The sequence below is a fragment of the Perognathus longimembris genome, chromosome 17 (genome assembly GCF_023159225.1).
Source record: "Perognathus longimembris pacificus isolate PPM17 chromosome 17, ASM2315922v1, whole genome shotgun sequence".
Taxonomy (NCBI): domain Eukaryota; kingdom Metazoa; phylum Chordata; class Mammalia; order Rodentia; family Heteromyidae; genus Perognathus; species Perognathus longimembris.
In genome coordinates this window covers 20,013,434-20,036,418 of record NC_063177.1, presented here as the reverse complement: position 1 = coordinate 20,036,418, position 22,985 = coordinate 20,013,434, and the positions used below count along the sequence as shown (strand labels likewise).

The window sequence follows — 22,985 nt, the reverse complement described above, 5'->3', positions numbered from 1 at the left end:
TATAGCACTACCAATGCCTAGAAGGTTTGTAGCCTTGCTCACCCTCCAGTTTCTGCCTCTGACAGCTTTATGGCCTGTCACAAAGCCAGAAGGGACTCAGGTAAAAGAATAGGGAAAGTGGGAGAAGTATTTTAGTTTACTAAACCCTAAAGATCACATATCATCCCTCCTCCACCCCTTCCCCACCAGCCAGCTTCCCAGAAAACTAACTAGAAGAGCCCTGGAAATGGAAGACACCAAGAGGGAGAAAAGAACAAGTAAACAAGGCTGCAAGAAGAGAAGCTTCCTATATACAGAGGGTCAGGCATGGTGTTAGATGTTTTGCAAAGTAATAGGAGACTTAATTATCTCCATATTCTTTTCTACTTCAAAATAGGTGTTACTAACCCCATTACGTAGACATGAAGTGAAGCTTGCAAGTGTTAGGTGTCCAAAGCCACACAGCTAGAAAATATTTCGGAGCATCTGGTTTCTGATCAATGTTGTATACATCGAATGTCTAAGCTTTTCAAGGAAGAAGAGATCCAGGGTCTAGTATCAGAGAAAAGCTTCATGAATGATTTGAGGGTCCGAGGACAAAACTTTGAAACCTCTAGGTTTCAAGATGATAGAAGTGAAGGTTTACAGGGAGGAGCTTGAACTTAAAGCATGACCCAGAAGGAGTGTGTGCTGAAAGGTCAGAGGTGATCCAATCTGCCCACCAGAGGATTTTGTATAAAAAGTATCATTTACTCAGTGAGAGGCTCTGGGATGCTAGACCTGAAGGAAACATGACCCCTGAAGAGGTATGTGTTGAAAGGCCAGAAGTGATTCTACATGCCCATTGGAAGATTTTGTGTAAAAAAAAATCCCAAGGCTGCTAGACTTCAAAGTGGGAGAATTTGTATTGAGCACCTCTTGTATTGAGGTGCTCTCTTTGTGGTCTTCTCAACCCTCTGGGCCCAGCCCAAGTTGTACAAAAAGTCTGTACATAACTCCTGAAGAGAACTAGTTCTTGGAAGAAAGGGAAGATCACCTCCCACTTCCTGCACATTGTATTCTCTTGCTTATGCATTCTGATGTCCTGCTTGCTTTTTTCGGCTCTGAGTGCTATCCTGCTGACTCACTTCCGACTTCTCGTTCATCATGCTCAGCTCCTGAAAATGGAATGGGATGGAAAAGGGCCGGAAATTATACTGTCTGATGAAGTGTTTAAGGGAACAGGCACTTGATGTGGCTGGAATGCTGGAGACATGAGTTGAGCTGAGCACAAAGTGTATTTCTCATCTGGCACTTTGGGATACTTTGCCTTGGATTGTAATGCTAATAATAACCATCCCACTTATGGCCACTGATGAGGAGCCAGCAGGTCCCCGTCTTAAGTGCTCTCCATGAATTATCTCTTTGAATCATCACAGATGAAGAAGTCAGGGATTTTCTCTATTTCACAGACAAGGATATCCACACTAAGATAGGTTAAGGAATTTGTCAGAAGTCATACAGATAGGTTAGGGGCAGAGCAAAGATTCAAACCCATGATCTAGCTCTATGCTAATATGGAGACATAGCCACGGCTAATGAGCACTTGAAACATGGCAAGTGTGACTGAGGGCCCTTGAGTTGTTGGTTACAGAGTTTCACTCTGTAGGCCAGGCTAGCCTTGATCTCAAGATCCTCCTGCCTCAACCTCTTGGGTGGTGAGATCAAAGGTGTGCACCACCATACCAAATTTGATTTTTTTTTTTCTCACCATGTAACCCAGGTTGGCCTGAAACTTGCTTTCTAGCCCTGGCTGGCTGTGTTATCTTTCTACTTCTCAGCCTCTCTGTAGCTGTTATTAATTCAATTGAGTGATATTATAAGTAAATGCAAAATACATAGTAGATTTCAAAGGCTTGGTATCCTATAGATGTATGTATATTAAAAAAAGATTTATGATGTGTTTAAATTACAATCTTTTGGATAAGTAAAATATGTAAAAACAATTGTTTATTTTAGCTTTTTAATTTGACTACTAGATCAATGTAAAGTTCATCTCTGGCTTCCATGGGGTGGCCCTGATCTAAACCGTGAACATTAAATGGCCACTAAACCAATGATTTCCGAATATTTTTGATAATTTTGGAGAGGCATAGGTCCTCAATTTTTGTATGTTATTTATTTATAAATTATAAATATATAGCACTTTGTAGTATGTACATCATCAAACAAATAGAAACCAAAGTTGTACTGTGTGTGTGTGTGTGTGTGTGTGTTCGGGTTTTTTGTTGTTGCTTTTTATTTTGAGACGAGATCTTTCTTCATAGTGCAGACTGGTCTTGAACTTAGGATTCCTCTGCCTTGTCTTTTGGAGTGATGAGATTATAGGACTGTGCCACCACAACCAGACAGGAATTGTACTATTATCTTCCAGGAGCCTAATGGGTTGCTTTGTGTCTCCCCTGGGGAATGCACACTCTAGTTTGGAAATCTCACTCCAAGCAGAGGTAACACTCTTAAGGAGGGACAGAGATCTTGATACAACCATCTCCCTTCTCCCTGGTTGAAGCTAGAATCATGCTTAGGTATAATTGGTACTCAATAAATGTTTGAGAAATGAAGAGTTACTTAACTCTTAACGAGTAGTCATTTTCTGGTGGATTAATTTATTTCATGTGTATGATATTATACTGTGTGCTAAATGTAAAATTTAAGACTAATCCTCTTCTTCTAGGTTGGTGCTTCTCAAACTTCTGCAAGTATCACCTGGAGGGCTTGTTAAACAAACTTCCACCCCCTTTTCCCACCCCAAGTTCTGATTGGGAGGTTTAGGGTAGAACAGAGAATTTGCAGGCTGAAGAAGCATCCACGAAGCTACTCTTTAAAGGAGACTGATGTGCACTGGGAAATTGGAAAGGTATCTAAAATATTATGCCAGATTAAGGGTGGCAGAAAATTAATGTATATTGAACATGTGTGCCTTGCAAAATGTTTGTGATATACCACCTCATTTAATTCAAACTTGATAAAGAACCTATTGTTCATTATTTCAGTTGAGGCAGCTGTGGTTGAGAAAGATTAGTTCAATTGTCTGAATCAAAGCTAGTGGAGGGCTGGGAATGTGGCTTAGTGGCAGAGTGCTTGCCTAGCATGCATGAAAGTTGGATTCCTTAGTACCACATAAACAGGAAAAAAAAAAAGCTAGTGGACATCAGAGATTGGATTTGTATTAGCTTGTCCTGCACTCAGGAATTCATGCAAATCTGCAGTGCTTTCACCTTTCTCAAGCACCATCTTAAGAACTGGGCATATAACATTGAGACAGACAAGCTCTCAGTCCTAGTCAAACTCAATAAGCAATTAAAAATAGAGTTCTTAGTGCTAGAAGGGAAGCAAGGCCATGAAGATACAGAGAAATATAATCTCAATCAGTGTAAGGCTTTCTGGGGGGGAAAAAAGTGAAATTTACATGAAGACCAGAAGGATGAATTAGAGAAGCAGGGCCTGGGTGGGAAGAGTTTTTAATTTAAGATGGGATGAAGGCTTGAAAGCATCTGAGGACCTGAAGAAGTTCAGAAGGTAGAGGTAAGAGATAAGGGTCTTAAAGTAGACAGGAACCAGTACGCTATTACCCCTTTATCCATAGGGGAAAGATTCCAAGTCCCCCATTGGATGCCTGAAATATATATATATATATATATATATATATATATATATATATATGATAAAGTTGAATTTATAAATTTGGCACAGTAGATTAGCAACAATAACTAATTAAAACTGGGCTGGGAATATGGCGTAGTGGTAAGAGTGCTTGCCTCCTACACATGAAGCTCTTGGTTCAATTCCCCAGCACCACATATATGGAAAACGGCCAGAAGGTGCGCTGTGGCTCAGGTGGCAGAGTGCTAGCCTTGAGCGGGAAGAAGCCAGGGATAGTGCTCAGGCCCTGAGTCCAAGGCCCAAGACTGGCCAAAAAAAAAAAAAAGCTAATTAAAACTAGAATTATTATATATTGAGTATACCTCATCTGGAATGCTTGGAACCAGAAGTGTGTTTTTTTATTAGAATTTGAAGGATTTACATATATATAATAATATAGGGGTTGGGCTCCAATTCTCAACTCAAAATTTATGTTTCATATGAACCTCATACACCTTAAGGTAATTTCATACAATATTTCCAGTGCACTGATGGTGTGACTGTGACATAAGGTCAGAGGTGGAATTTTTCCACTGTGGCATCATGTGGGCCCTTGAAAAGTTTTAGATCTGGGAACATTTCCAATTTTGTATCTTCAGATTAGCGATGCCCAAACTGTACATGTGAATTATGTGAATGAGCTCTACTTCCCCAAATACTTAATTGTACTCTATTGTAATTACCACTCACCTTTCTTACCTTTTTCTCTCCTTTCTCCTCCCTCCTTCTTTCTCTCCCTTCCTCCCTCCTTTCCTTCCTTTTTTTTTTTTTTTTTGCCAGTCTTGGGGCTTGAACTCAGGGCCTGCACAGTGTCCCTGGCTTCTTTTTTGCTCAAGGCTAGCACTCTACCACTTGAGCCACAGCACCACTTCTGTCTTTTTTCTATATATGTGGTGCTGAGGAGTCGAACCCAGGGCTTCATGCATAGGAGGCAAGCACTCTACCACTGGGCCATAGTCCTAGCCCTCCCCCCCTTTTTTGTGCCATACTGAAGCTTGAACTCAGGGCCTCTTACTGTTTCTTGGCTTTTTTTTTTTTTTTGGCCAGTCCTGGGGCTTGGACTGTGGGCCTGAGCACTGTCCCTGGCTTCTTTTTGCTCAAGGCTAGCACTCTGCCACTTGAGCCACAGTGCCACTTCTGGCCATTTTCTGTATATGTGGTGCTGGGGAATTGAACCCAGGGCCTCATGTATATGAGGCAGGCACTCTTGCCACTAGGCCATATCCCCAGCCCCCTTTCTTGGCTTTTTTGATCAAGGTTTGTGCTCTACCTCTTGCGTCACATCTCTACTTCTGGCATTTTGCTGTTTAATTGGAGATGAGAGTTTACAAAACTCCCCCATTGTCCCTCCTCTACAAGGGGCTGGATTTGAAACAGTCCTCAGATTTCAGCCTCCATCACCCTTTTTCTTGTGATGAGGTAAGATGATATAGTACTTTAGTAATGAGAGAAAATGAGAAATGAGTTAGGTTTTGTGATAACATGGGCAGCTACTACATCAGGGCTACTTGAATATAACTACTGCAACATTGTAATCGTTGATATGAAAACTGACAAAGCTATTAAGTCACTAATGAGAAAGTAGTATGGATACACTGGACAAAAGGATGATTCCCAGTATGATAGCATGGGATAGTGCAAGATTTCATCCTACTACTCAAAATAGCATACAATTTAAAGCTTATGAATTGTTTCTGGAATTTTCCATTTAATATTTTAGCATTGAAGTTTACCATGAGTCACTGAAATCATGGAAACTGAAACTTTAGAAAAGGATAGACTACTGTATTTTTATTATTCATTTATGCTTGCTCATCAAGAGAATCTTTCTCACTCCATATATTCCTGTCTTGAAGTCCAAGAACACAGGTCAGTGATACTTTTCTGGAACTCAATCCAAAGAAATCCCTTACATTTCCAAATCTCATTGCACTCTCAAAGATACCTCAGAATCTTTCCCAGAATAATTTCTGCAAAAAGCTGAGTAAGCTTTTCTTTTTGGTTCAGCCACAGTAAATTTACAGAGAGCACCAGTGTCATTTGCAGATGATGGGAGTTAAAAAGATGGTTAAGGAAGAGATAGCCTGTAGGCAGGGAGATGATTGGTTAAAAGAGGAGTGTGGACAGGCAAAACAGGAATCAAAGAACTCCAGGTTCGGAATGTATAGTTTTAGTACAAATAAGTTCTAGAAATATTGTTATTTCATATTTTGAGAGTAAATTCAGATAATTGTAACAAAGTAAATGGTGTTATTTAAGTAAATTTTTCAATGACCAAATCTTAATTAGAAATTTTGGGGAGAAAATTACTCATTGAGGAGTTACATCTCCTTTTTTTTGTTTAAATTTCTATCAATAGCTTTACTGTCAGTGGAAAGAGTTCTGAATGCAGCGGTTAATGCCCATTATTATTATTATTATTATTATTATTGTTATTGGTCATGATGAAGATTAACTATGAAGATCAGCCGTTGTGTAGGAATTGAGTTTCTTCAGTGACTTTCATTATTTTGGACTTTGAGCTTCTTAAGCTCAATATCGGTTTTTCTCTACTTTTCCACATCTTAGGCTTTAAAAGGGCTCCCATCAATGGACCACCAATGCTTTGGACTCCACCTTCTTTAACGTGGTACCGCCCCCTTTAGACCACACCCCTTTCCACTGGCCACGCCCCCTTAGGTGGTCGTCTGGGACGTGACAGCGAATTCTCCACAATCCTGCCCTATAGATGATCTGAAGGCGGGACCTAAAGCATTCTTTTTTTCCATTTGTCAACGTATATGTCTGTCTGGCTGCAGTACCATCCCATCTCATCTTCAGCCCGAGGATTGGTTGTTCTATTCTTTGTTCCTGGCTCAAGATTGGTTCTTTCATTCCGCCCCTTTCTTCTAGCTTTTGCAGGCGGGATTAGCACGCAGCTTCCTGCTCCTGCCAAAAAAAATAAAAGAAGAAAAAGAAAAGAGGAGAGAGGCAAAAGAAAATGTCACAGAGATTTTTGATTCTTAATTGGCTGTCAACCCTGTCGGTCAAGCCAAGATCTGTCTCTTGATTGGTCTTTTTATCTGTCCATCCCGCATTGGGGGAGGGATTTCCCCAGGAGACCCACACCTTGTTGCCACTGGTGGAACAGTGCGCCTGTCTGAAGTTCCCGGCCCATGATTGGAGGCGGACGCAGACAGGTGGGCGTGGATTGGCTAAGGCAGCCGGTCAGTGCGAGGCGGGGGCGGGGCCTCGGAGGCTGGTTGCGCGTGTCCGCCGCTGGCTCCGCTCTATCCGGCTTTGCTAGGGGAGGTGAGTCCGGCCGCGGCAGCACCGGCGGCTGAGGAGGAGGAGGAGGAGGAGGAGGAGGAGGAGGAGGAGGCGGCGGCGGCCGAAGAGAAAGCAGCCGCGGCGACTGAGGAGAAAGCGGCCGCGGGGTCGGACGCCGGGTGGGGGGGAGGGGGGGAGACGGAGCAGCCTTGAGCCCTGCAGGGGCCGTCGCACGGGGGACCCACCCGCTCTCCCCCCCAACCCTCCTCAGCAGAAGCAGCCGGCGGCGGCGGGGGCCGGAGTCAGCCTGCTTCCGACCGTACCCCGCCCGCCTCCCGGGGCTCTTTTTCTTTGGCCCCGGGACCCTAACCTCTTCCCGGGGCGGTTCCCTCTGTCTGGGCGTCCGAGTGCTGCCCACTGCTCTTTCATTTTTCCCTGCACCTCTTTACCTTCACTTTTCCCCCGGTTCTCCTTTTCCCCTCTCTCTGCCTTGACTGTCGCCTTCTCTCCTCACTCTGTCCGTCCAGCCTCCTTCAGTCGCTCATTCTGCCCAGGAAAGTTTGGTACACCCGCCCCCCCTCCCCCCGCGCAGCCCCCCTCCCCCCGCGCAGCCCCCCAATCAGGTCAACCAGACTAGACTAGGAGTAGGGGGAGATGTAGGTGAGGCCTGAGAGTTCGAGGGGGGGGGAAGCTGGAAGTAGATTTTCCTTGAAAATTTCCCCCCCATCTTTTTTATTTTAGGGTGGTTGGGGAAATCTTTCAAATTGTGTTTTTTGAGGAGGTGGTAGGTGTTTAGAAAAGGATGTGGGAATGGAAGGGGTAGATGAGTCACCCCTCTTACAGGATTCCAAGGGTGGTGTATTACCTGATCCTTTTCGCGTGTGGAGTTCAGGGGGTTGGGAGATTTGGCCTTTATTCCCACATTCAAAGTTGGAACCTCCCCCCAATTAAGGATGGAGTTTTAGTACCCACTTGTGGCAGGAATCCTGGGGGGAAGGGGTCCTTTTTTTTTTTTTCCTTTTTCTTTTCTTTTCTTTTCTTTCTTTTTCTTTTTCGGCAACCCATACCCTTCCACATTCACACTCACCCAAAACTTAAACACCAAGATCCTCTTAACTTGTTTGGATTGACTGATGAAGACATAAAGCCAGTTACGCTCTATGTTTTTTAGAGGTGGAGTGAGTGGTTTTTCTTCATTTTTTAAATGGCCAAATGACAGCTTGACCCAGTTTGCTTTCCAATCAAAGGGCATTTTTTGAATGTCTCTTTGTGGCACAAGAGCCAACGCAAAAATGATGGCGGCTTACAATGGCGGTACATCTGCAGCAGCAGCAGGTCACCACCACCACCATCATCACCACCTTCCACACCTTCCTCCTCCTCACCTTCACCACCACCACCACCCTCAACACCATCTTCATCCGGGGTCGGCTGCTGCTGTACACCCTGTACAGCAGCATACCTCTTCGGCTGCTGCCGCAGCTGCGGCCGCAGCTGCGGCCGCAGCTATGTTAAACCCTGGGCAACAACAGCCATATTTCCCATCACCGGCACCGGGTCAGGCTCCTGGACCAGCCGCAGCAGCCCCAGCTCAGGTACAAGCTGCTGCAGCTGCTACAGTTAAGGCACACCATCATCAGCACTCGCATCATCCGCAACAGCAGCTGGATATTGAACCCGATAGACCTATTGGATATGGAGCCTTTGGGGTAGTCTGGTGAGTATCAAAAGTACAACTTCCCGTTTCTTTCCCTGGTTCTGATTGGACGAGTCATCCATCACTTGGCCTTTTCTCCAGTTGGACCAAAGCGGAGGGAGCTAACTTCTCAACTCAACTGTAGGAAGCCACCCTCACCTGGTGAAGAGGCCTAAAGTGCTGTCTGTCTAGCCAACTTCGTTGTTGTTGTTGGTTGTGGGGCTTGAACTCAGGGCCTGGGCGCTGCCCTTGAGCCATTTCACTCAAGGCTGATGCACCACCACGGAGAGCCACAGTGCTATTTTTGGGTTTTCTGGTGGTTAATTGGAGATTAGAGTCTTGTGGACTTTCTAACGTGGCCGGCTGTAAACTGCCATCCTCAGATCTCAGCCTCTTGAGTAGCTAGGATTCCAGATGTGAGCCACCAGCTCCTGGATTTTTTTTTTTTTTTTTTTGTGCCAGTCCTAGGGTTTGAACTTGGGCTTGGGCTCTGTCCCTGAGCCTCTTTGTGTTCCAAGGCTAGTGCTCTACCACTTGAGTCACAGTGCCACTTCCAGTGGCAACTTTTTTTTTCTTTTTTGGTGCCATTACTTAGGCTTGAACGCAGGGCCTGGACACTGTTCCTTTTTTGTTCAAGGTTTGTACTCTGCCTCTTGAGCCATAGCTCCACTTCTGGATTTGGAGTGGTGGATTGACCACAGAGTCTCACAGACTGCTGCCCAGACTGCTGCCTAGACTGTTTTCAAGCCGTAATCCTCAGATCTCAGCCTCCTGAGTAGTTAGGATTCCAGGCTTGAGTCACCAGTGCCTGGCTTGAGTCTTGCCAACTTTTAGTGGAGCACCTTCTCATGAGTAACATAGTAAGTTTCATTACTAAATTTTCCTGTTCAGAAGCTAAGTGATCCACCGAGAAATAATAGTTGAATGTATGGAAAAACTTACTCCCATAAAGGCGTTGGTCATCATCTCTCATGTATTTGATTTGCTTTAGATCACTTGCCCAACTGGAACAAATGTCAACGACTGACCCACATTTGATTACTCTGTAATAGTCTTGTTGTTTGTATATACTTTGCATAATTTTTTGCCTGTCCTTTTCATCTTTTGATGTTTTGTTTTATGATCTTGATCCCCAGAAGGATGGTAGGTTTTAGAGTTGAGCCAGTTAAAGTCATTGTTCAAGTGGTTTATTTTAAACCATAAAGCTAAAGTTAGGAAGTATGTAGTTTAAGCCTTCTGATAAGAATGCATTAAATATAGCCTCACACAGGAGTACCACAAATGAGGTTAGTAGACTGTAGCTTTGCAGTGGCCCACATTCAGTGTAATGTGTTAGTGTCACTTAGTGCCTCTTTGGTCGCTTTTATCCTTGTTCAGTTGCTATTGTAGGAAGTATACTCTTAAACAAATGAAACAGTTTTACTTTTGCCAGTGCTAGGCTATCTGAGAAAGTCTTAAGGGTTTGTTAAATGTAGCATTTTTAGTTTTCTGTTTGCTCTTAGGAAGATTAGTAGTTTATAATAAAATGTATTTATTCCTCTCAAAAGTAGAGTGAGTTGTGGGTTTTCTTTTTTAGGATTAAGAATTCCAGTGTGTATAGATGAATTAATGTTTTCGGTGCATTCAAAAATAGATTCTTGTTAATGTCTAGAAAAGCCCCAACACCACAGGAAAATGAACTCTGGTACTAGCTGGGTAAATATCTCCTTTCATCTTTGTTTTTGATGCTAAAAATTGATGAATATTGTTTGCATTAGAGTCATCTTTATATTTCAGGTATTATAATCTAGGCAGTTAAGGTGATCTGATTTGTCTTTCTTCCTTCTTTACTTCCTCTTCTTTTTTTTTGAACTAGTAGAATCCAGTTTTTCCTTCGCTAGTCTCCAAGGAGGTTGCTGCTTCATTTTCCCTTCTCCAGGGGGTGTGGGATTCCTAGTGGGAAAGAGTAGAGCCTGTAATGGTACCTCTTCAGTCACTATGCTCAGGGACCTACCTGCCTGTTCCTGCCTTCCTCTTTTCCCTTCCATAGCCTATCCTGAGAGATTTCACTGTGAACTTCCATTTCTTGCCTAGCCTTTGAAGATTCCCAAGCTGTGGGGGTGAAAAGGGAACTGGAGAAAGGTTGTTCCTAGTTTTAAACATTGTCATTGTTTTACTGACTGAGAATTCAGAGTAGGTTTGGATGCTCTCATTTAGTGCTTTGTGTACATTGCTAGAAATTAGGGGTATTATAAGGGCTATTATATTCTTGAATAGATCTAATTTTATCAAAAGAGGACGTGACTTGTATACATTTTAACTTCATGTTTCGTAAGGGAAATTATTTTTTTTTTAAAGGGAACTAGGTGTTGGTAACCTGGTGACAAACTGAAATACCGCATAGCAAACCTGGTAGTAGGTACTGTGGAATACCCTATCTTGAAAATCCAAGTGTGTTTGATATGAATTCATTCTAGAGCTTTGATTGACCCCTCCACCTAGGAGTTTGTACCATGAACTTGAAGTAGGTTTTAGTGCACCATCTGCAATTGTGCACTATCTGTTTCACATTTGACTTGTCTGTGTTGTAAGCCCCTTGAGGGTAACAGCCTCCTGAAGTCCTTTTTCTCCTCAGAACCTAGAACAGTGTTGTGATAGCTTTTCTGCTTGATTAATCGGTCAGTTATTCAGGTCCTTCTTTGTTTTGGCTTAAGTTACAGAAACAACCGAAATTTAATTCTCATAGTTCTAGAGTCTGTAAAACCAAGGTTAAAGTGCTGAGCGGTCTGCTTTCTTCTGAGACTTGGTTTGTGGATGCTTGCCACCTTCAGTTTTCAACCAAGTTTTTGTAGTTCCTGCATTAAGCATTTTATTAGTTGCTTCAGGTGAAATACAACTTAGTGATTAAAAAAGGGAAGAGTTCCAGGTGTGTGTTTTAGTATGCAAATATTTGTCTGTTTTTCTGTTTACATAGCGATGACTTATCTGAGCTGTTGATTATATTTGGAATTTAATTGCTGTATAACCTGAGTAAGATTGTTGAAACTATAGAGATTCGAATTTTTGGTAGTACTCTGAGACCTAAGGTTTATTTACTTTGTAGCTAACCCAAACAGAGATTTTCTTCTTTTTAATTTTAAATGTATCTTAAGAATATTCTTCTATTGCTACATCCTTTGCGTCAATACACTATGTAACTTAGGAGTATCTTAAGATTTACTTAGATTCAAACATATATTCACTTAATCACTTTGCAGTTATTCTGTCTCAGCGGATGACAAGGAACTAAATCTGCCACTGTTGTTTTTTTGAACAGTCACCCAGAGGGACAAACTGATGTAATTTTGAGGGATATTGTTGCTTTTCCATGTAGGTGGGAAGAGAGATCTGTAGATATGATGATGTAGCATTTCACCATTCCGATTGTGTGTGTGTGAGAGAGAGAGAGAGCGAGAGAGCGCAAGAGCACAACATGTGTGTGTGCTGGTCCCGGGGTTTGAACTCAGGGTCTGAGCATTGTTCCTGAGGTTGTTTTTTTTTTTTTTTTTTTTTTTTTTTTTTTTGTCTAAGACTAGCTCTACCACTTGAGCCACAGCTTCACTTCCAGCATTTTGGTGGTTAATTGGACATAAGAGTCACAGGCTTCCCTGCTCAAGCTGGCTTCAAACAGTGATCCTCAGATCTCAGCCTCCTAAGTAGCTAGGATTACAGGCATGAGATACCACCAGTGCCTGGCTTTACCATTCAGAGTTACAGTATTACAGAACACTTTAGTATGCCTGACCTAATTTATCTTTCTGCTGAATTTAACGACTTGAATAACTTATCAGTATTGGACACTTGTGTAAAAGTAGTGAATTACCCATTAGCTTCCTGGTAAAGATGGCACTTTGACAGTTCAATTAAGGTTTCATTAACAACTGTCTGCTGTGTTTTATCTCAAAGTAAGGGTTCCAGTTTACCTGGTAATGTGATCATTAGGTAGGTTGAGATACATTCATTGCCAATGATAGAACAACTCATGGGTAATCAAAACATCACATATAACTTGACCTTTGTTATCAGATGTCAATGCTTCCAGGCACCCATATAGACATTTTCATAATGAAAAACCAAAACACAAAATAACTTACAAACAGGAACCTCAGTCATTTGATGAAAAAAAATAGTATACCTTTTTGTTTGAGCTTCACATTTGCCACAGAAAAATGCTGTGCTTTAACTTTGGGACAGTATAGTGTTAAGAATTGGAATAAGCTGACCACATGATAACAGTTTGCTAAACCCAGGAAATTTTTGACATCAAATATAGATGGGATTAATGACGCATACCATCTTGATAAAAGTCTGGGAAAAGCTTCTACTTTATAAAATTAGTGTTTGGGTTTTTGACTTGTCTGACTAAAAGATCAAAGATCTTGGGATTCATTTAGTCTGTTGTCTTTGTACTTCAAATAAAGTTTGGGGAACTTTGAATTTTATTATTCTAATAACCTTCAGCCAATCCTTTTATCTATCTTTAAAAACTTAGAATCCCTACAGTGAAACTTAGTTATTTATTACTTCTGTGATGCTAATAAGTTACTTACTACTTCTGCTCCTCATCTACAAAACGGGAATAATAGTGCTCAATATTGATAAGAGGACTAAATAGGTACATTAAGCCCTCAGTAAACGTTTTTATTGTAGTTATTGTTGGTAGAAGAAATCAGACTTGTTTAATAATATTCATGGAAGAGTTTTTGTAGATTATCAGATCACCAGGTATACATTGTCTTTGGATGCCTGATTACTTTAAATACCAGGGAGTGCCTGGTAGATAAAGAAAGTTGAATTCAGACCCATGAAGAAAATACCCTGTCTTGTTCTCTCAATTAATTAAAAATAAACAAAAGATACAGTTAGTTAAGTGTGGTAGAAGAACTGTACTGTTTTAAAAGTGTTATGGATTTAAATACTGGGAAGGAAATTGTGTGTTTCAAGAATGTAACAAGTGAAGGGCATCATTATCAAAGTTCTGCTTCAGTGAAGTTCATTTTAGTTGTTTTAGGTGAAAAGGTGTGAATTGCTAAAGAAGATTCCTGTGAGGTGGGGGAAATGTGTGTGATTTAATGAAAAATTATTCATTGTTAACCTTTATGCATGGCAGGGATTTTCTATCTTGCTTGATCATCTTATAAAAATTAAAGGCATTTTTCCCCCTGATATTTTCTCTGGTCCTTTTATCCCATTAATAGCAAACTATAACTTTTAAAAATAGGGATTTTTGGGGGTATGTTTAGGGAAAAATCCTGGAGTTAGTTGCATTTGAAAAAGTAGTATACTGAAGTGTATTTTGTTATTAACTGTATTTTACAGGTTAAGAATCTGTAGTGTTGAGAAATTTCTCAACTATCAGCCAAGATTAACAGCCACAGCTGGATTCTTTGGGGGGTCTACTTTGTGAAAAGAGCTTTGAAGAAACAGCCTTCACCATAAAAAGGAAACTGTTGCTCTTACAGACATAACAAAGCATCTGTGTGAAACTAGAAAGTGGAAATCTATATTGTTAATTTCAACTACAAAGAACTTACTTTTAGAAATTGCAGGTTCCTGGTCAAAAGTAGAGAAAGAAGAGAGAAGAGAATAAAAGTAACACAATCTAAAGATATTGTACCTTGTCTTGGTGATTGAAACCCCATGTCTGTAACATTGAAAAAGTCATTTTGGATTTAGGCTTCTGTCAAGATTATCCAAATTATGCTAAAAAAAAAAAAAAAGAACCAAGAACAAAACAAAGCCATAACACAACAAAATAAATTTTATTTATCTTGGAGAATAATTTCATGTTATACTGTTGAATATCAATTTAGAAAAAAAAAAGAGGATACATATTTTTTCTTAACAAAAGACATTTCAAGGGTTGGGAATTGAGCTCAGTGAAAGAGTGCCTGCCTGGCAAGTGCAAGGCACTGAGTTTGGTCCTTAGCTCTGAAAAATAAATAAATTTCAGAACCAGGAGCCTATATAGCTCATGTTTGAAATCCTAGCTACTCAGGAGACTGAGATTTGAGGATCATTTGTCAAAGCCAGCCCAGGCAGAAAAGCTCATGAGATTTTTCTCTAATTGACCTGCAAAACGCCAGAAGTGGAGTTGTGGCTCAGGTAGTAGAGTACTAGCCTGGACAGTGTCCAGGCCCCAGCACCCTTCTTCCCCCCTAAAAAAAAAAAAAAAAAAAAGGCATTTCAGAAACATTACCTTTGCAAACAAACTAAAGTGACAGTATTGCTCTAAGTACCACTTAAGTACCACTGGGTTTGTGTCCAGAAAGAGAAATGGAGACTGATATCAGTTCCATTTCATATGCTGTGCTGGAAGGAAAAGATTTATAAAATCTATTCGGTGAATATATGTTTGAACACAAATTCTAGATTTTTTTATTCTCAAATCCTGGCAGCTGTAGAAAATGTTATTCCTTAATATAAAAAGACTTCTAGAATACTGGAGTGTTTCATTGTCTCTTTTTTTGGTATCACTGGAGTTTGAACTCAGGGTATACTTCTTGCTAACAGGCACTGCCCCAGTGTTTCGTTATCTTTGTATTATTTTTACAACTTGGAGTGTCAGGAGTTTTGCTTCTGTAGTATAATTGAGTAGCTGTTCTCAGTGTTTATTATTATTGTTTTATTAGATTTTTATTTATTTATTTTTTTTTGGCCAGTCCTGGGCCTTGGACTCAGGGCCTGAGCACTGTCCCTGGCTTCTTCCCGCTCAAGGCCAGCACTCTGCCACCTGAGCCACAGCACCCCTTCTGGCCGTTTTCCATATATGTGGTGCTGGGGAATCGAACCCAGAGCTTCATGTGTAGGAGGCAAGCACTCTTGCCACTAGGCCATGTTCCTAGCCCCTGTTTTATTAGATTTTGATATCCTAGCAATTAGAGTTAACGTCATATACTATATTTGTCCTTAATATATTGATTTTTCTTTTTCAAAATTGTCAAGGCCAAAGAAAGTCTTCCACTTGTTTTCTAGTCATTAAATGGAATGAAGCTGCTGGGAAGAATCTGTTTTATTAGGTTATATTTGGGCTTTAGTTATAATTCCTTGTACATCCTTAATACTCCAGTGAGATATTTGTTAACTGGGTCATCTAATGTAGATCAACAATGATTTCAACTAAAATAGCTTATGATTTTGATCTTCTTGTTGCTTGGGGGTAACACAGAGTGCCTGAGGCACCAGTTAAAATACTGTCAATGAGCATGTAACAAGTCCGTAGATGTCATCGGAAGTTTTGAGGTACTTAGGTAGGATACAATAGCCCAAATTCTGGCACCAACATTATAGAAAGATGACTTCTAAAGGAACTATGTTTGTTTTGTTTTTTGGCCAGTCTTGGGGCTTGAACTCAGGACCTGAACACTGTCCCTGGCTTCTTTTTGCTCAAGGCTAGCACTCTACCTCTTGAGCCACAGCACCACTTCTGGCTTTTTCTATATATGTGGTATTGAGGAATCAAACCCAGGGCTTCATGTATTTGAGGCAAGCACTTTGCCACTAGGCCATAGTTCCAGCCCATGGAACTATGTTTATTTTATTTTACTATTTTTTTTCCAGTCCTGGGGCTTGAACTCAGGGCCTGAGTGCTGTCCCTGGCTTCTTTTTGCTCGAGGCTAGCACTCTACCACTTAAGCCACAGCACCATTTCTGGCTTTTTCTATTTATGTGATGCTGAGGAATTGAACCCAGGGCTTCATGCATGCTAGGCAAGGACTCCACCACTAACTAAGCCGCATTCCCAACCTAGGAACTATGTTGAGATTGAACTTAATTAATTAGTTGTAATCATGTGAGTAGCGGTCTTATATCTACCATTGATAATGATTATATTATTAACCCAAACCTAGTTTCACATGTGTGTTTAGAAACAGTTTGGCCAATTGAACCATATCTACTATCAGACACTTAAAGCTTTTGACATTTTTGGAGCTCACTCTATATTTTTTATTGTTACCTTGCTACAAATCTTCACTGTTATAGGCAGTAAATGAGGCTATTTAGTTTTATGAATGATTTTGGAAACTTCTATGAGGTTCCTATTTTTTGTGTGTGTGCTTGTTATACTGAAATAGATATTTAAATTATTTGGCAGTACAGGCATTGAACTCAGGTCTTTGCACTGTCCTGCTGTACCATTTGTATTGTCTCAGTTTGCTCAGGCTAGCCTCTGATAGAAATCCTCCTATGTTTGTCTTTCAAGTTGTTGGGATTATAGGCACGAGTAACTACATTGGGCCTGATGTTTAGGCCATAATCTTGCCTTGAGTTTACAGTCAAGTAAACAGTTTTAAAAATATGTACGGGAAAAAAAATATGTGCGGGACTATTTTCCAGGCACTGTGTTGGATGATAGAGGTTAAAGATTAATCTCTGCTAGAAGGGGAGATAGGTTTGTAAATGGATAATTATAATTGAGTGCCATAAATGCAGCAGTAGAGATAATCCCCAGATGTTATGGCAGTATAGAGGAGGGATTGCTAAGGAACGTATGGATGCTCCATAGAATGGATAATACTTCAATTATGGGGGAAAGCCTGCTTGTTTGCAATAGGGTAGTTTATCCTGCATGTATTGGTGCTGTGCTTTTTCCTGCTAATACTTTACCTTTTTGGAGTTTTAAAAATGATATCCAATAGGAAAGGGCACTCCAGGTGAATGGGCTTATACCTTGGAAACCACTAGCTGGATTTGTGGAAAGTTCTGTGAATGGGTGGTACATGAAAGCTAGAGCTAGATCTTGAAGAGTTTGGAATGTGTTACTGAAAAGTTGAAGCATAATTGGTATGATGGTGGAAGGCAGAAGTTTTAACTTTTCTTGAAGAAAGCACATGTATACACATATCACATAGAGAAACAACATATATCTATGGTATCAAAATTTCAGAAGAATGATTAGGAAAAAAAATTTTTTTGAGATGTCTTACTACTATGTAGGCCAGGCTGGCTTTTAACTTATGATCCTCTTGTCTCAGCCTCCAGACTGTTGGGATTATATTTAAAAAAAAAAAAAAGTCCTAAAAGATTCCTTGCAAGGAGAGGAGAGAGAAGGAAAAAAAAATGTTGAAGTCTTTTTTTTTCTTTCTTCTTTCTCAGGCTTGATTCACTTTATTATTCTTGTGTTGTAGCCACAGCTGTAGCCTGAGTCCTCTGCACCCAAGACTCTGGTGTGGATTTTCACAAGATGGTCAGTGAATTCCTGATAAGGAGGTTTGATGAACAGGGTCTCTTCCCAGAGGTCAGGGGTCCGGTAACTGTAGGTCTTGGAGATGGCATCATAGGTGGCCTTGGTGAAGTTGCCCAAGGTAGACTGAGTTATAGCAGTCATCAATACCAACCATCATCAACAGCTTCTTGGAGACAGGAGCTGTAACGATCCCAGAGCCTCTGGGGGCAGGGATGAGGCGCACCAGCACAGAACCACAGGGGCCTGGCATCTTGCACAGGGCAGTGTAAGGCTTGCCAATCTTGTTTCCCCCTGTAACCTCTCCTCACAGGGACAATGGGGAGGGATGTGGCCAAGATGAGGCAGTGACAACCTCCTTGGAGCATTTAATAGCTACAAATGCCTTGAATCTGTGCACTGGCCTGCCAGGTCTGCTTCTGCAACACCTTATCCCGAGAGACACCACCAGGAAGAAGTCAGTAATCTCAGACTCCTTGATAGGCAGGGAGAAATGATAGGTCTCCAAAGACTTGATCTTCCTGTCCTTAACCAGTTGGCCCAGTTTGGTGATGGGGATCCATTCCTTGTCTTCGGCCTTGCTTCCACTAGGCCCGTGGCCCCGACCCCTGGAGGCCAGAGGCTGCTACTGCTTCTTCCTCATCAGAAGCCACCATGGCCAACCCTGGGACCCCAGGGCCTCAGGGCCCTCCCCACTGCACCTGCTCATTTCCCAGGGAAGAAGCAGCACGGATGAAGGTTTACAAATAGTTTCTAATGAAAAACTTATTATTTTTTTTAATGTCAATACCAGAGCTTGAACTTGGGCTTTTTTTTCCTTCTTCTTTTTGCTCATGGCTAGTGCTCTACACTTGAGGCATGCCTCCACTTCTGGCCTTCTGCTAGTTATTTGGAGACAGAAGTCTTTTGGATTTGTCTGCCTGGGCTGGCTCCAAATCTGGGTCCTCAGATCTCAGCCCTTAAGGAGGAAGGATTATAGGCTTGAGCTTCGGGTGTACTCAGCTTAAAAAAAAAAAAAAAAAAAAATATATATATATATATATATATTTTTTTTTTGCCACTCCTGGGGATTGCACTCAGGGCCTGAACACTGTGCCTGCCTTCTTTTTGCTCAAGGCTAGTGCTCTACCACTTGAGCCACAGTGCCACTTCCAGTTTTTTCTGTATATGTGGTGCTGAGAATTGAACCCAGGGCTTCATGCATGCTAGGCAAGCACTCTACTACTAGGCCACATTCCCAGCCCCTGTACTCAGCTTTTTTTTTTTTGGTTGTTTTTTTTTTTTTTTTTGCCAGTCCTGGGACTTGGACTCAGGGCCTGAGCACTGTCCCTGGCTTCTTTTTGCTCAAGGCTAGCACTCTGCCACTTGAGTCACAGCGCCACTTCCGGCCATTTTCTATATATGTGGTGCTGGGGAATTGAACCCAGGGCCTCATGTATACGGGGCAAGCACTCTTGCCACTAGGCCATATCTCCAGCCCCCTGTACTCAGCTTTTGAAAGTTTTTATGAGAGTGACTCCATCGGATTTAATTTTCTTTTGAATGTATAAATGGAAGGTAGAGGTAGTCCAGGTCTGTCTGAGCCTTAAAGAACATTCTATTGTAGGTGACAGAAGTTACTGGAGGCAAAACTAAAGTGCAATCAGTTAGGAAAATGTGTTCATAGTGAATGACAACCCAGTCTGGTGGAAGATTGTCCAGGAATGGTAGTGATTTTTTTTTTTTTTTTTTTTTGCCTGTCCTGGGGCTAGGAACTCAGGGCCTGAGCACTGTCCCTAGCTTCTTTTTGCCCAAGGCTAAATACTCTTATCTGTTGAGCCACAGCCACATTTTCTGGCCTTTTCTGTTTACGTGGTGCTGAGGAATGGAACCCAGGACTTCATGCATGCTTGGCAAGCACTCTACTAGTAAGGCACATTTCCAGTCCCTAGTAATCTTTGGTTCGGAGGAAAAGTAGAAGAAAATGAGGGTGGAGAAAAGGTTATCAAGCAGATTATTGATGGCATCTGAGAGAATGATTGATTCCCCCCCCCACACGCGCGCGCACACACACACACACACACACACACACGTTTATTCTAAAGAATATCTTTAAGTATTAGCAGCACTTTTATTATTAGTGGTAAAAATTTTCCAAATTTCGGCTTTTATTTCTTATTTGATAAACCAGAAAATTTGATGTTTATGGTGTACAAAGTGCAATTTCCTCAGGAAGAATATATTTGTGTTAATGATAAGGTAATTGAGTATGAAACTCAGTTTGCTGGGAGACAAGGTTCTGGTTCCAGCCTTGCTGCCAAGTTGTATGACCTTGATAAAGTGATTTAAACTTTCTGAGCCTGATTTCCTTGTTTATAAAAATCCTGAGTTTTCTAAGAGCTTTATTATAAAATGACGTAGTAGCATTATTTGAAGGCAAGTAAAACTTGCTAGTACAACTTTCTCTAGAACTTCATGTGTTGAGTAGTTTCTAAAGCTTCTGTTTAAAGGAAAAATAAGATAGATGTCTTCTTGTTCCAGAGTTCTGACTTTTATAGAGTTTTCAAATTTGAGGTCAGATTTATTTATGTATTATTTATTTGTTTATTTATTTATTGTTAGTGATCCTAGGGCTTGAACTCAGGGCCTTGGCACTGTGCCTGAGCCTCTTTCAATCTACCACTTGAGCCACAGGGCCATTCCCAAGATAAGTTATTCAAGAGAAAAGAATTTCTCTTATTTCTGATTGTGATAGGATTATACATATAATTCAGTTGCAGAGAAGAACTGACTTCCAAAAGCCAATTTCTTCTCATGTGTAAATTAGATTCTGGTAATAGTATTTTTTCCTTTTTAATGTTTTTTTATGTTTATCTTTTTCCCTTTCCCCCCCTTTTTTTTCTTATTTATTGTCAAAGTGATTACAGAGAGGTTACAGTTTCATACATTAGGCCTTGAGTACATTTCTTGTATTGTTTGTTACTTCCTCCCTCATTCCCCCTTCCCCCTCCCCCTTTCCCTCTCCCCCCATGAGTGTTCAGTTGGTTTATACCAAATGGTTTTGCATCCTTTTTAACGTTTTAAGGCTTCCCTCCCTCCCTCACAAGGATGGAACACACCACTGAGCTACACCTTCAAATTTTACTCGCTTTCTTAAAAATTTGCAGTGACTTTTTTTTTAACATAACTGTTTTTTTTTTTGTTTTTTTTTTTTTTAAAGACAGGGTCTTTCAGTGTAGCAAACTTTTTTTTTTTTTGGCCAGTCCAGGGGCTTGGACTTAGCGCCTGAGCACTGTCCCTGGCTTCTTTTTGCTCAAGGCTAGCACTCTGCCACTTGAGCCACAGTGCTACTTCTGGCGGTTTTCTATATTTGTGGGGCTGAGGAATTGAACCCAGGGTTTCATGTATATGAGTCAAGCACTCTTGCCACTAGGCCATATTCCCAGCCCTATAGCAAACTTCTGATCCTACTGCCTCAGCCTCCTGAATGCTGAGATTACAGGTATGTACTCCACAACTGGCTTTGATGTATTTATAATAATAACAACAATAATTATTCTTATTATTCTTTTGTGGTGTTAAGAGATCTAACCTAAGACCTTGAGCATGCTGGGTACTGTACCACTATATCCCCAACCCTGATTTTAAGGTTTTAGATAAAACTGTTACTAAATATTTTGCCTTTATTTTGGTGAGTAATCAAATAAGATGATTTTGAGGGCCAGTGGTTATTAATTTGTAAGTCAATTAAAATTGTTGTTTCCTGAGAGTCTCTTAAATTCTGAAATTGAGTAAGAGACAAATTTGCAGATGGATCTCTCAGAAAATGACCCTTGGACACAGCTTTAAGGCTTAAGTTTAGCACATATAATGCCCAGTGAAGGAGGTATGACTTTCTGAAACTCTTCTATGAAAGGAAAGGGCCATTTTAATGGAAGCCTTCGGCAAACTGCAATACTGCCAAATAGGTACATAATGATAGCCATGTATGTGATTTTAATTTTCTTGAGCCACAGTAAAAAAAAAACACCAAAAAAACCAAAAAACCCTAAGTGAGATTATTCTCATTTCAACATGTAACCACAAAGATTAATAATGATGTATTTTACATACATACACACGTGTATACATGTTTTTGGTTCTTGGGTTTAAACTCAATAGCTGCATTAGAGCCACTCATTCCTTTTTGTTTTGGGATTAAACACAGGCTCTCCAACTTGCTAGGCAGGTACTCTACCACTTAAGCCATGTGTCTAGCCCCTTACTGTGTTGGCTATTTTCAAGGTAGGTTCTTACTTTATGCCAGGCAGACCTAATTTGCAGTTTTTCTACTTGTGTTCCCCCAGAGTCATTGGGGATGATAGGCATCCACCACAGTGCCCAGCTATTGAGCTTTTCCCCAAAGCTGGAATAACAGGCAGGCCTGCCCTTCTACTTTTCCCAGCCATTAGTTGACGTGGAGTCTCACAGACTTTAAAGTCTGGGTTAGTATTCCACCCCCCCACCCCCCACATACACACAGCCTGCATGCTGTCCCTGAGCTCTTCAGCTCAAGGCTAGTGCTCTACCAGTTTTCAGGTGGTTAATTGGAGATAAGAGTCTTAGGGAGTTTCCTGCCTGGGCTGCTTTTAACTGTGATCCTCAGATCTCAGCTTCCTAAGTAGCTAGGATTATAGGCATGAGCCAGTGCCCAGTTTGGGGTAGTCTTGGATGACATTCCCTGATCTCCACCCACTAACTAGCTAGGATTATAGAATTGAGCTATTCTACCTGGCTATTTTACATATATTTTGTTTTTATTAAGTCTACAGAAATCTAGTGTATTTTTAATGCTTATTTGGACTAGTCACATTTTTGGTGCTCAGTAGCTACTTGCTGCTGTCTGCCTTACTATTGTGTGGTTCTAGAGTCCCCTAGGCATTTATATACTTACTTTTGAACTGATCACATTGATAGAGATAGGACTACTTTTGGAGCAATTCGACCTTCCATAGACCTGGAGATGGAGTAATTTGTTAATGGGAGGGAAGATACCAGCAGTGGATATTGGAAAGACAACCATTAATGAACAAGGTAATGCATTCATCTAACCTATGTAAGTGAGGTTTAGAAGAACTTGACCAAGTACATTTAAGCTGGAATAACCTTCTTTGTAGGGAAGTTATCCTGTTTGTCCTGAGTTACTTCTTTTCCTGAAGC

General features: G+C 41.0%; 1 protein-coding gene across 2 annotated transcripts in view; it reads left to right on the top strand.

The window, feature by feature from the left end:
* Window positions 1–7,065: 7,065 nt before the first annotated feature.
* Nlk (nemo like kinase) overlaps window positions 7,066–22,985 on the top strand; it is a 160,905-nt gene continuing 144,985 nt past the window's right edge. For both annotated transcript variants that reach the window (XR_007213705.1, XM_048365582.1), the window contains exon 1: window positions 7,066–8,626. Coding sequence is in view for 1 of the 2 variants with exons in the window: in XM_048365582.1 (XP_048221539.1) it covers window positions 8,169–8,626 (458 nt within the window). In the remaining variant the exon portion in view is untranslated. The remainder of the gene's footprint in view (window positions 8,627–22,985) is intronic.